The 15,122-nt window shown below is 39.2% G+C and overlaps 1 protein-coding gene across 1 annotated transcript in view; it reads right to left on the bottom strand.

Annotated features, from left to right (window-relative positions):
• The window catches only part of dgkh (diacylglycerol kinase, eta), a 112,468-nt gene that overhangs the window by 37,649 nt on the left and 59,697 nt on the right, over positions 1 to 15,122 (bottom strand). Inside the window, exons 5-9 of the mRNA XM_079820830.1 lie at positions 14,777 to 14,881; positions 13,854 to 13,986; positions 5,003 to 5,109; positions 4,765 to 4,890; positions 4,578 to 4,680 (exon numbers count right to left, since the gene is read on the bottom strand). Coding sequence (XP_079676956.1) covers positions 4,578 to 4,680; positions 4,765 to 4,890; positions 5,003 to 5,109; positions 13,854 to 13,986; positions 14,777 to 14,881 — 574 coding nt within the window. The remainder of the gene's footprint in view (positions 1 to 4,577; positions 4,681 to 4,764; positions 4,891 to 5,002; positions 5,110 to 13,853; positions 13,987 to 14,776; positions 14,882 to 15,122) is intronic.

The raw sequence follows: 15,122 nt of genomic DNA, 5'->3' as shown, positions 1-15,122 counted from the left end.
TGGCTGCGAGCGGACACTGACGCGTGGGTGGACGTCTGTCAGTAGACCCCTTTGAGTCTAACAGAAGCCCTGCCTCTCTTTCCCCTTGCTCTCTCTCCTGGAGGCAGGCTGAGGCAAATTGAGTCACGAAGCTCGAGCACGTGCCAAAGGCAGCCCTGAGCGAATTAAGATGCAGCTCTCCTCGCCACCTAGCACTTAGGCGGGGGATTCCTTACACGTGACGGACTCTCCTACTTTCCCATCACATTCTTATGCTTTCTGTATCAATCTATACTTCTTTAGCAGATTAACAGACTTCAATCTGTCCATCCTATCACCATTCTCTTCTTCTATTTTTAACACCCAATTAACAGGAACCACAAAGCGATCAGGAAGAAACTTCACAGCCATTGATTTTCATTACTTTTCTGTCTGGCCCCAACTAATCTCTATATCCGATATGTGCACCGCCAATTAAAGACAGAGGAGCTTTGAGGTTCTGATCAATAGTGGATCTCCACAGTGCTCACAAGATTTGACTTCACACATGGCCAAACGAGTCCTGAAACCACCATTGCAGGATCAATGGCTGTGTCCGAAAGCAAGCTGCCCAAGAACCATAACTTTAGCGATAACTAGTGTTGTCCCCGGTACTTGATTTACATGCAAGTTACAGTACAACACGATTACAACGCCTAATAAGACGACAATGCATGTGGTCATGTAAATGCATTAACCAATTTTCCTTTATCGGAGTAAGTTCATAAAAGGCTTAAGCATAAATGAAACGATACAGCTAGATCTAACCACCACAGTAATCTAACAATTACCCCAATTTTGGTCTTGCAAAAACATTAACCAGCTTTTTGCAGACTTATTGCATGCGTGATATTTTCCCCCGGTTTCACAGACTAGGCTTAAGCTATCCCAGACTAAAATGCATGTTTGAGCTATCTTAAAATATGTCCATGCCAATTTTTTGTTTTAAGATGCACACCAGTAATGTTTTTTCTAAGGCACGTTAATAAAAGTTACTTAAATGCAATAGTTGAACTAAGGCCTAATCCTGGCTTAATCTAATCTCTGTTTGTGAAACCAGGCCTTAGTGTCCATACTTCTTATTTAAGCATATCCAGACTGAGCGAGCATTTCGCGGTAGGGGAGGAGGAAATATATCGTTCCACAACTTGACCCAAGAAATTATAAAATTAATGAATCAATGGCTGTATCTGAAACCAAGCTGCCCAATGATATGTTCACTCCAAGAACGATAACTATAGCAAAAAATCCCAGAAGCAAAAGTCCCAGTAGCATGTCCCAACCCCCCCAAAAAAAGTTAAATGATACAAGAGTTTCTGAAGTACCGGTAATACAGAGTACTGGGTCAACCGCCAAAGAGGCACATATGGAATTTAGGGATGCAAGGAAATTTCGGCCGCCAAAATGGCATTTTCGTTTTTTGTCCAAACGAGAAAAATGGAAGAAAAAATTCACTGAACATATATGCCGCCCGCCCCTCAGTGTTCAGCGCTCAAGTTCCACTCTCACTTATCACCGTTATCACTGCGCAGTGTGACATTATTCAATATTCCGCTCAAAATAATTTTGTAAAACCATCCCTAATGGAGATACTTTGGATTTGAAGCAGATGAAAGGAACATCAATGATAACCAAAAACATTTTAGCAAACTGTGTAATCGAATTTTTGTGACGAAAGAAGGAAATACATCAAATTAAAGCACCTAAAGACAGCCACCTGCAGTTTAAGAAGATAACATTTACAGGTATGTTAGGGGTTGCATTATTAATTTTGTAGCATATTTCAGTACTGAACAGTTAGCATATGCGCGGATAATGTTAATTCAGTCAAGAGTCCTTATTAACCATTAGAGTCCTTGTTTAACTGGGGTAAAATAAGGGGTGGACATGATGGGGTTTTCTAATATTATGTACCAGATTTTGATAACCTATATTCATGTGTTAGAAAAAAAGAGATGCATGGCTACTAGCACTGTTTATGTCATTAATATCAGTCAGTCAGAACAACATTTCTATTCTTGGCTGAATAACTTCAGTAGCATTTAAAAAATAAACATGAACAAAAAGTTTGGACTAAAGAAAAAGTACAATCGAACTAAAATATTTTAATATACGGTTACTTTAATGTACGTAATCTTATCTAAATGTAATATAAAAGCTCAGATTTGTAATTTATTATATGATTTGTTATGTTGTTTATAATAGATAATAGATTTGTTATGTTGTTTATAATAAATTCTATTTCTGAATTTTTTAAAGACTGTATACAGAATGCCATTGCTTTTTAGATAATTTTTTTTACAAACAATTGTTAAAATATTATTTATTAATTTATTAAAATAATTTGTTGTTTATTCAGCATGTTTTGGTGCTGAAATTGGTGCAGAGAACCGTGGAATTTTACTGATATTGGTACAGACAACTACAATTTTGGTACTGTGACAACACTAGCGATAGCTATATTATCGTCCACACCATTGTACGATAAAGTTCTGTTTATTATATGTGCTTATGTGGCCTGCCGCTTTAAATGCTTGAGCTATTTATAGTCTAAGTTGAAAAAAAGAAGGCATCTCAGTATGTCGCACAAACACTGAATTCACATGTTTCTACCTATACAACCTGAGAAAGCAGAATTTTTCAGCTTTTGGTCATTTAGCTATTTTAAACCTTCAACATATTGAGCATGAAGTGGCTCTATATAGCATTCATACAGCTGTCAATAAAAGGCAATGTGCAATTTCCTGGAAATCAGTGGCATATGCTCCGAGACAGGCTGACTGAGCAAACAGTCAAGGTATGAATCCACAGCAGCATGACAATAATGCAGAAAGAGATAGACAAAGAGAGAGCCGGGTATGGGAGAGTGCTTTTGTTTGCTCTCATCTTGAATTTTCCAAGCACATGGTCCACCAGAGGCGGTTATGTTTACATGCGTCGGGACGAGATGCTCTAAGGGAAAGTGACTTTCCACACTACCCTGACGGAGAGATGTGAAAGGAAAATAAAGGAACAGGAGTGTCTCTCAGGAAAGGAGAAAACACATCCTATATGTATGATCAAATCAGAGGAGGTCAAAGGTGTAATGAAAAATATATTGCTCTTCATACAGCCTGGGAATTAGCAAAGCTAATGAGCTCCATCTATAGCAGCCCTCCACCTGAGCTCCTCCCACCACTTCACACACACACACACACATTGGGTTTTCTTGTTTTATGGGGACATTCCATAGGCATAGTGATTGTTATGTTGTACAAACTGTATATTCTATCCCCTAAACCTAACCATCACAAAAAACTTTCTGCATTTTTAGATTTTCAAAAAACATCACTTAGTATGATTTATAAGCTGTTTTCCCTCATGGGGACTAAAAAATGTCCCCACAAAAACAAGGATCTTTGATTTTGCCATCTTATTTTGTCCCCATAATGTAGGGTTTACCAAGACCACACACACACACACACACACCCTGATACATTATCATACACTAAAAATAAATACTCTCTTAAATACAATATAAAAACTAAAAACATAAGTGGACAGAACCTGTTTTTATTTTATTTTATTATTTTTAGATTAAAATGAGATTTTACTGAGATTATAACCTCCAAAAGTGAACCAACATAATAATAATAATAAATACATGTTTAAAGGTCCCGTTTTTCGTGTTTTTTTGAAGCTTTGATTGTGTTTACAGTGTGCAATATAACATGTGTTCATGTTTCATGTGTAAAAAAACAGTATTTTTCACACAATTTACTTATCTGTATACCGCTGTTTTCACTGTCCTCAAAACGGCCTGAGAATTTCCTCGTTCTATGAAGTCCCTCCTTCAGAAACACGTAACGAGTTCTGATTGTGCCAGCGGTTCCCGTGTTGTGATTCGACAGCAGTTTAGCGCACATTGCCCGGGAATGTCACGCCTCTTACCATAACGGGGAGATGAACGCGCTCAAACTACAGCCCCTGAAGGCCAAACAAAGGTGATTTGATTCCGGGATGAAAAAAAAAGCGTCTGGACGACATGACGACAAACGCAACCGAACCGAACCGAACGCAACACTTCCTTTTCTCCACGAGGGAGCAACAAGACCACGCTCCCTTTTTCGTGTATTCTTGTGGGCGGAGGTTAGTCAACAAACTGTTCTACTGACGTCATTAAAGCAGGAAGTACCAGGATGTAGTCCAAACCGGCCGTTCGCTGTAGGCTTTGAAAGGGAACTTCTGTTCAATAAAATATCTCGCTTGGCATTGAACTTTGAGCTTTATAATTTTACAGGTATTATTTATGCTCTAACAGCAACATTACACACTAACTAAAGTTTGAAAAATGGGATCACGAAGAACAGGACCTTTAAGAAAAATAATTAAATAAATAAACAATGTGACCATTTTAATCATTCTCACTCAAATAAAGTATATCAACTGTATAAATAATCCTATTTAAATCAATATTTTTTATCAATAATATTGATATTATTATTTATACAACATTATTATTTATCAATATTTATATGTATAGACTCTTGAACTCACTGTTATGAAGAGTAAAGTCTTACCGTCTGAGTCAATGCTGTTGAGGGCGGTAGGGGGGATGATGGACACTTTGCACTGGCCGAGGGGACATTTGCGGGGGTAGAGATCCATGCACGCCGTGTGCACCTGTCCAAGCACCGAAAGGTTTTAGAGGTCACAAGCTCTCTGAAGTAGTTATAAGGCATTCTGAGATATGTAGTTCTTTCTTACCATGGCTTTGCACCACAAACAACGCCAGTCCTGCAAGCGCAGCACGCTGCCACACGTTTTGTCGCAAACGGCACACTTGGCACTGACGGGCAGGTTGCCTTCCAGCCATTGGTGTGGCATCGCAATCTATAGGAACATAATGTAATAAAATTTTAGCCAGGCGTATAGAACAGACTTTTTGCTGTTCACTTAAAGGTTATGAATTAGCTCACTGAACCACAGGCTTTATGCAACTCACCCCATCCTCATCCTCAATGATGTCCTTCCCGATAGAGGCCAACGTTGTCCATTTGCAGTTGTTGGTGGCCCTGACTGCGCATCTTTTATGGGCCTTGAATTTACACACTGCAGGGGAGAAATGTGCAAACCAGTTATAAGTCTGGCCAGCAGTAACCTTGAGATGCTTATGTGACAATCAAGTATTTTCATTTCAGCCGAAGAAATACGAGGTTAAAAAAGATGCTGGGAAAACGCTTCCTAAATCAGACAGCACAATATAACAATTATATTTTAACAGTAAGTATTTTAACAATGGGGACGACGCCGCAGTGGGTAAGTAATTGAATCGTGTATGGCCAAACACTGTGTAACACCAGTAACACTGACTACCGCAGTAAGGCTAATTCATAGCCTACTGTACACTATACATATGTCTCTATGCATGACCGTCTTTCACCTGTGGGTAGCTTATGTTAAAAACACTAAAATAAGCCAGGTAAATTCAGAACCAAACCCAGACCCTTTCATTTGTTACCTCAATAGGAATGTTACTACTTAATGTAATATTCTGTAAGCTATTTGAAGTGTTGTGTATTAATATCAATTAATCATTTAATTTATTACTCACCCTCATGCAGTTCCACACCCGTAAGACCTTCCTCAATCTTCGGAACACAAATTAAGATATTTTTGTTGAAATCCGATTGCTCAGTGATGCCTGCATAGCCAGAAATGACATTTCCTCTCTCAAGATCCATTAATGTACTAAAAACCTATTTAAATCAGTTCAGATGAGTACAGTGGTTCAATATTAATATTATAAAGCGACAAGAATATTTTTGGTGTGCCAAAAAAAACCTAAATAATGACTTACACTGCTTTATGAAGCTTCGAGCATTGATTTCAGCAGTTTGGTGGTTTGACACGCGATCCGAATCACGATTCAACACGCTGATTCATAACGCTTCGCAGCTTCATGAAGCACTGTTTTGAAATTGGCCATCACTAAATAAGTCATTATTTAGTTGGGTTTTTTTGCCACACCAAAAATATTCTTGTTGCTTTATAATATTAAAGCAGCACTAGGTAGGTTTTGCTCTCGGGGTCCCCCTACAGTTGGGAAACAGTATTGTCCTCTACTACTGTCGTAAACTGTCATTCTACATCAGTGGATGCATCGCACGTGCATTTATTGACATGACAAACATGATAGCCCTGAACACTGCAGGAGTTCACATGCAGGTGTTCTGCTCGCGTCGCGTGTGAAATGTCTTCATCCCAGGTACAGTGGCATATGTTTCAGCATGTCATATGAATATAATTTCATGGGTTTTATTTTTTTTCAAACGCCAAATGATCGCGATGCTCACGTTGACAAGCCAGCGTCATTATAGTAGCCTAGTTTATTGGTTTCCGTTTTACGGAATCTATATGATACTTCAATTCAATGTTTGAGTGGTAGGTAATAACCATATATCGTCAATATTATAATATCAAGCTACCCTAGATGAATCTGCAAATTTGAAAAATCGATTTGCATTATAGCTTGAGGCAAGACAAATAAACCAATATCACAGACATGTTAGGTATCCTAAAATATGATTTCGTACGTCTTACGTATTTACTTGCAAGAATGTAGCCCCTCCTCCTTCAGCTCACGTCAACGAGCAAACGCTGGCCAAATGTTGATCCTCGTCCTGCCTTTAATACGATCACTTTCTCGTTTCCTCTTTTTGCTTTCCTCCGACAAAACTTTTGCTTTCTTATTTTTCTGTGTTGCTTCGGCCATGACTATAACATTCGGCAAACAAATGATAGTTGGGCTCGCACGTCCGAATTTAAGGAAGTGGGGGTGGAGGTGGAAGTGACGTATATGCTGTAAAGCAGTCGAATTTTGTAGTTCTTTTTTTTCTCGGGTTACTACCCGAAACCCAAAGTTTAAAAGAACGATTAAAAACTATACAGACCCCGTCAGGCTATGGCAGACGTGCCATTCAACCTATTGTAAGTCGATGTATCATCACAAGAGTCTTGAAAATATATTATAAAGGTTGAAAAGTTACCTAGTGCTGCTTTAATATTGAACCACTGTACCCACATGAACTAATTTAAATATGTTTTTAGTACATTAATGGATCTTGAGAGAGGAATTGTCATTGCTGGCTATGGAGGCCTCACTGAGCCTTCGGATTTCAACAAAAATATCTTCATTTGTGTTCCGTAGATGAACGGAGGTCTTACGGGTGTGAAACTGCATGAGGGTGAGTAATAAATGACATTATTTAAATTTTTGGGTGAACTAACCCTTTAATTGACTGAAATAAACCAGTTACATTATTTATGCATCATTGGCATCTTTTTTCAATAACATTATAATTTTCTTTAGGTTTATAACATGACAAAACAGTCTAGAAATCTACACTTCTAATCTCTAATAGCATCGTTTACTATGGGAATCTTTCTAAAGTAGGGAAACACAATAGGCTGACTATCCTATTTTGTTATCTGTCATGTCAGAAAGCATTTTGAATTATGTATCGATTTCTTCTAAATTCAGGAAACTTTTAGCTAACTCAACCTCTAACCCACGCTGGCGCTGTACTGTCCTCACCAGCGGAGTGGGTGAGGTCCAATAAACTAATGGCTGACAGTTCTTTGTTGATTTCCTCTATTAAATTGCATTGCAGATCTAATCAAGTTAGCAATGTTCATCTGGTCGTTTCCAGAAGGAGAATTAAGTGGCTGATTGATTGGCTGGCTTCCTCCTCCATAATGTACGCTTCAGCACATTATCGTGGCCACCTCCATTCTTACTAACTTAAAATGTACACTCAGCTGTTTCCTGACACAGATGCCGCAATCAGTGCAGATGTCTCTACAAGTTGCAGAAATATAAAACGTCCTGTACATTAAGGGTCCGGATTGTTCTGTACAAGCAGGGCTGACTGGCGCCCACAGTTCAAGATTCAGACCCGGAAAAAGCCTCAAATCCAGTTAAATCGGCCCATCTCAGTGTCTGAGCGCATTACGCCTCCATACGCTGCCGGGACTTCTAATGTCCTGTAGGATTACACAGATTTGTGATGACACGGCTAATCACGCCAGAGCAGAGATGCATTTAGTCCAGCCAAGCCCTGCCAGGCGGGACGCCACAGAGTCACTACAGAAAGTGTTTCCTCCCAGGTGTATTCCAGCACTGGAGTGGATATGTGCTGAATGGGGCTGTTTACGAGAAAGGAAGCCAAACATTCACGGTATGTCCGATGCTGGGAATTTCCACTTTCTGCAATGCCGTCTCTCAATAATAAATGAGGAGACACATCTATCGAGACGAGACAAGAGCACACGCGTCCTCTTCAGAGATTCATAACACTAATCAGAGAGCTCTTCATTTCGCTTGGGCTCCGCACTCATCTTGTAATCAGAGCTGGTCTAAGCTCAGACCATTTCACGTGGCTCTGAAAACAAATCTCCAATAATTCACTCTAATGTCATTTTCAGGGCTGTTAGCAAACCATTTACAGACAATTCAGTAATGCTGAGTGAACGTAAGGCTGTTTACGATGCGCTGCTAATGGACAGGATGTCTCTGTCAAATTAGAGAGTGAGAAATATTGAGTTTGCCTCTTTTGTTGGGGCCTATGTCTCACATCAATCTATATTGATTGGCTGCTGTAGGAAATCGAAGAGAAATATAAGCAGCAATGATCTTTCTAAACTTCAAGTCTCTCAACTTGGAAAGAACCCTGCTGAAAAGACAGACGTAAACCTGCATGCATTCCCATTCTGGTCAGAACTTGGTGGGAAAGCTGGTCAAGCTTTGTTGGGACACCAGCATTTCAAATCATATGCTGCAGTGCTGACTAGTAAACTCTAGTCTTTGTAATCCTGCTTCAAAGTTAATGTCCAGAGCTATGTTGGGCCTCCATGATTGTGTTTGTAGTACTCAAGGCTGAAATCGAGTCTGAGTCCAAGACCATATTTTCATGGTCTTGGTCTTCTCATGGACTCAGGAGCATTTGGACTTGGTCTTGATTCAGACTTGAACCTCTGACCATCTTCTGGTCTCAGTCTCTACCCTTTTCTGGCCCTGGCCTTGACCCTCTTCAGGTTATGCTCTTGCATCACTCAACTCTTTTCTGGTCTCAGACTTGAGCCTTTTCTGGCCTCGGCCTTGACCCTCTTCAGGTCACAGTCTTGAATCAGACTCAACTGTCTTTTGCTCTCAGGCTTGACTTAGACTTGACCCTTTTCTGGTCTCTGCCTTGATTAATTCTTGACCCTCTTCAGATCTCGGCCTTGACTCAGTCTTGACCCTCTTCACATCTCGTTCTTGACTTGGACTCGACCCTCTTCTGTTCTCGGACCTGACTCAGACTTGACCTTCTTCTATTCTGGACTCAGACTTGAATTAAAAGATCTTGGCTACAACACCACAAATGTACATGGAAACCAAGGACTGGACATTTAATTGTACAAGCCTGTGTTGATTTCACAAGAATATAAGGAACCAATGAACAACACTTTGGGAGTCAATAAAGCCTTTTTCTGTGATATTGAAATTATCAGTTTTTATTGTGAATGTTGACTATACAAGAAGCAATTTTGAGATGAAGCAAAAAATATTATCCATTTAGCCAGTTAATGAAGCAACTATATTTCCCATTATTCTCTGCAGCAGTGTGAGAAGGATAAATACATAAATCATCAACACACCTAAAGCATCCTTTACTCTTGGCTACAACACCACAAATTTACATGGAAACCAAGGACTGGACATTTCATTGTACAAGCTTGTGTTTATTTCACAAGAATATAAAAATCATCATATATGAACCAATGAACTACACTTTGGAAGTCAATAAAGCCTATTTCTGTGATTTTTGCTGCCTTCAAGTCATATTGGAATGATCAGTTTGTTATTGTGAATGTTGACTATACAACTTAATGAAGCAACTATATTTCCCATTATTCTCTGCAGCAGTGGGATAAGGATAAATGCATAAATCATCAACACACCTAAAGCATCCTTTACTCTTTATTGTGTCAAAAAGACTAGAAGAAATATGAAACTGCTTAACACAAGCATTTTGTTTCTGACCAAACTCACTTGAATGCACATTTCTGAGTATATTTACAATCTAACATGGCTTTATTGATTTAATAAAATGATTACTAAAAAAATAAACATTTAAACATTACTTTATTAAGAAAATTCACTAAGACTACGTCCAGACTGTCAGTCCAAATCCAATTTTTGTGCATTTCGGATTGAAATCCGATCAGATGTAGCAAGTGTGAATGGCAAAAAAATCACATGAAATTAGATTTTACAAATCCGTTTATAGCTACATTCATCCGTGGTTTGAAATTATATTCAAATGGTATTTCTGGAAATCTGTTTCAGTCTGACTGCTCTGATCGGATTTTGAGTCCTTTATATGACTTTCTCAGGCCGCGTAAAATGTAAACGTCAGACATTGGTTATAGGAAACATGCTGAAAGTCACTGCAGAAACGAATTTGTGTTTGCATGGACACACAAATCGGATCTGAACAGTTGCGATACACAGTGTGGACAGTCAATATTTTTTAGATCAGATTCCAATCGGATACGCAAATAATCGGATTTGGGCTGACAGTGTGAACATAGCCTATGTGTCATTCACAAGTCATAACTTACTGTATTGTGTACATTAGCACAGCTAGAGTTCTGTATTGACCAATCAGCATCTATGATCAGAATTATCTGTTTTATAAATAATGTTTTGGGTTCACTCAATAGTCCACTCTAAAGCTATTGTCAGTTAACAGCCAAAACAAAAGCAATTTCCATGTGAAAAGAAATGGCTCTCAGGCCTGAGGATAGTAATGAGAGGTTTGTTGAAAGAAATGAGATCATCTTTCCACAGTAACACATACAGTAATTAATACTCTGAGTCTGCTTGCTGGAAACGCAAACGCGTGACAACAGCACTGGAAAGTGCTCATTAATTATCGCTCTCTAGACCACTGCGACCACACGCACAACCACACAAATCCACTTTTGCTTAATGCAATGTGACCCCAGAAAACTGTCATTCTAAATGGCATCTTGATGTTTTGGTGAAAAAATCAACATTAGGAAACATTAGGACGACTATAATAATGAGGCTTGTATTATTCACAATGCAGTGTGGGTTTCACTTAAATTTCTCATTAAAACTGAGGCGTGAGTGAGAGGCTTACTATTTTTACTTCCTGCTATGCGAGAGCCAATGACAGTCAGCCGAGTTTAATGAGCACCATCTGCATATCTCTGAAAGTAATTAGCACTCTCTTTCCACATGATGTCACACCATTAGCATGCATAATGCATGACCCTGGATGCGGTATTTTTAGTGAGAGTGTTTTAACCTGCCAGCATATTCTTTGAGGTGCTTCTGCAGGTAGTTGACAAATAAGTCAAATAACAATAGCCACAAACTTTAACATCAATAGTTAATATAAAAAATAAAATAAAAAATGCACCATTATTTTCCCGTCGTACAGCGTTAAGTATATACTGTAGGTGCTGTGACTAGGCAATATTATAAAAAAAATTATAAACTTTTTTTTTTTGTCTCCATACTGGCATGATGAATCGGATCCTCAGGCAAAGGAACTCAACGAATATTTGAATGCTACCGATCCCAATCTGAATTCCGACTTGTGATGCAGCCTGAATCATAATGACACCATGGTCTTTCTTTGTCCAGAGGAGAATATCTTTGTCTTTAAATATCAAATTGTATTGTATTATCACATTTAAAGCCAATCACATGGGTAGGGTTGCACCAGCCGTTCGTAAGTTCTTTCTTAAAATGGAATGTAAAGTCCACACTAGATACTAAGTAACTACTAGCTAGTTTGTAACTAACTCTACTTTTTTCGGTTGCACCATTTGTTCTTAAGGCAGACCGTAACTATTAGGTCGTAAGCTCTCTGTAAAGTAATGCATTGTCGCATAATATGACGTTTACCCTCAATGATCCAATAGCATTAGAAATGCTTAAAATAAAGCGTATCGTTAGTTCTGGCAGGTCACGTTAGTCAAGCTCGCATCAGCTGACTGTCAGCTGATCACGTCTACCTATAGGGATACAATGTCCATCACAGCATGCATATATAAGCTCCTTCAGTATTATCAGCAGCTATCGCGTTTCTCCAGAGCTCATTTACCCTCCTCCATCCCCAGCTCCTCCTCTCATCAGTCAGGATTTGGCATTCTGATTCCCCCTGAATCCGACTAATTTTCCGAATTATGTTGTACAATTTAATATTGACATTAATGATATCTGCAATACATTGTTGGTTCTAGTCTGTTTACCCTAAGGGGGTTTATCACTGCTTTCCCTGCTTTCATCCATGCTAGGCTGCATGGATGCGCAGAGAGTTCTTGCCCAGAACAGAATCATACCGCCAATCCAAACTATATGCTAATTGTCAATCATCAGACAGTGGTCCTGACAGAATTAACTTTAATGGTGCAACGCAAAAATATGTAGTAGTGCATAAGTTGTAACTTAGTGCCTATTTACGTCAAAACTAGACTTTGTAACATAAGTTGTAATACGCACAGCTGGTGCAACCGGCCCCTGAGCCATAAATTAGATGTGACTAATCACTATTTATTAGAACACATTGTTGGCAGATAGAAAAAAATATTTATATCAATCAATAAATCAATCAATCAATCAATCAATCAATCAATCAATCAATCAATCAATCAATCAATCAATCAATCAATCAATCAATCAATCAATCAATCAATCAATCAATCAATCAATCAATACAATACAATTAAACAATTAATAGTGCATAATATGATCATAATCATAAATATGTCTACATGTGTATACATTTTTATTAAGTAGTTTTAGTTTATTTAGTTGTAGTAATTTTATTATTTTAAGTGAAACTAAATAACTAAATGAAATAATTAAAAAATATATATATTTTATGTCAGTTAACGTTTATTTACATTGTTTTATGGTCTTAGTTTAAGTCAATGATAAAAGCCCTTAATATAATGTCAAGTAACGTAATAATAATAATATAATAATACATATTTTTCACAATTTTTAATATAATTCTATAAGTTTTCTCCATCACAATACACAGCTATTTTTGAATTGCCACCAATCAAAAATCATGCTTTTTGACCACACGAGTCAAAGTTCTTGCATCTCCAGTAGGAGCTAACTGCTGAAGTTAACCAGGCACACCCTAATTACACTGGTACTTTTCAATCCTTCCCCTCCAATCACCCGGCACCATCCCCCCTTTTTACAGACCAATTCCAGATGGATAAAATCCAAGCCCATTCTAAATCCATTAAGTCCATTTGTATTGACGAATATACTTTTTTACCCAAAAAATGTCAGATTACTGAAGTACAATAGGCTGATTGGTGTTTGTTTGAAGTTGACTTTACATTTTATACCTCTAATCTCAAACAAGAGAAGCAACAAGAGTTTTGATTGATGTGAAAGCACCTCAACAGTAGTGCATTTTAATATAAGACACAAACACACACAATATCCTTTAAATGCAAAATCTAAACAAATAAAAGACGTCAGTGTATTGATTTATTATTGCATTATGTTTCCGTCCGCAACTCTTCTCCTCCTCAATTAGCTGTGCTTCTGCACTAAGTAGTTCTGACCAGTGAAAACGACTCTAATGTAACCCTGAACCATCTCTGACCACCCCTGAGCAGCTTTGATGAAAATATGACACCTTTGGGGAAGGAAAGCACGCTGAGCGAAGCAGCTTCATAATAGAAGAGGGATTATCCAACATACGGATTTGAGAAGAGAGAGAGAGAGAGATAGATGGGCAAACACCTACCTTCACAGGAGAGGCCATGAGAAGTGACCCCTGAGAGGCTGTCCCGACAGACGTTACAGAAGGTGGGGCGAGCGTGGGAGCAGGCATACCAGTTGTGCATCCCTGAGAAATGTTCCACATTAAACTGTGCCGTCTAGCAAAGGAGAAGTTAAGACAAATTGGCAGCGCCAGGATAAGACTTTTTCAGAGCCCCTAAAACAAAGACTAGGCTTTTCAGCTCACACACACACACACACATGCAACACACAGACTAGCATCCGTAAATTAGACTCAGGTGTACGAGACGCAACCCTCCTGCGTGCAACACCACACCACGGCTCTCCCTGACAATCAGTTTCCCTCTGTAACATCGGCTCTCCCGGCACGGGCATCTTCAAGGAGCACCCTGATGCAACAGGACAGTGATTTAAGAGGCCAACTGCGCCCACAGTTGGGGGTGCCAGTGGAGCGCTGGAGTTCGGGGTGTGGTATTGCAGAACACGGGGGCTGAGAGTCTTATATAACCATCTTCATCTCATATCAAAGTGAGCATACAGTCAACACTCACGCCGCAGTCCACACTTTCATTTACTGGCATGCGACATACCGTTTCAGATGTGAAAAGCCGCCACATGCACAATTAGAGTCAGTGAATTATCAACACCAAACATAGGGCAAAATTCCCTCCTTCCAGAACTATTTTAAACGGATAACATCATTTTTTCAAATGCATCTCATTAACACTGAAAAGAAAACAGGAAATTTGAAAGCAGGTCGTTTTAGAAGCGAGATTTAACACCTGAAATACACATGACCTGATTGAAAACAGTTAAGAGCGAGAGGTGCATGCATACTCCGCTTCTAATTCCAAAGAAGTAGGTTCGAAAAACAACAAACATTCAGAATGCATGCAAGATGCAACTCAACTCAAACTGTGCTCTTACCTCGTAATGCTCTCTGGACTGAACCGATTTCAGCGAGCTGATCCAGTCCTCCATTTCTTTCCTGTTCTCGGCACACAGGATAAGCCTTCGGAACGGTGTAATTACCTACAGGGAGACAGAGATACGGGGAGATGAGAGCACGGAGTGTCTCACCCTCTTGCCTGACTGACTGCGACTGACAATGAGCCCCCCCCCCCTTCCGCTCTTTAAGACGAAGCTCGGGACAAGCCCCCCCACCTCTCGCCTCCTCCTCTTCTCCTCTTTAACGGCCACCTCCACCCCTCAGGTCTTTTCCTCTCGGATGCTTGAGCGAGATTTAGGCTGACAGGCGGAGTGCCCGAGAAAA

This window comes from Gobio gobio (genome assembly GCF_949357685.1).
Source record: "Gobio gobio genome assembly, chromosome: 7".
NCBI classification, from domain to species: domain Eukaryota; kingdom Metazoa; phylum Chordata; class Actinopteri; order Cypriniformes; family Gobionidae; genus Gobio; species Gobio gobio.
The sequence above is the reverse complement of the archived record's forward strand: the minus strand, read 5'-3'. Positions and strand labels throughout refer to the sequence as shown.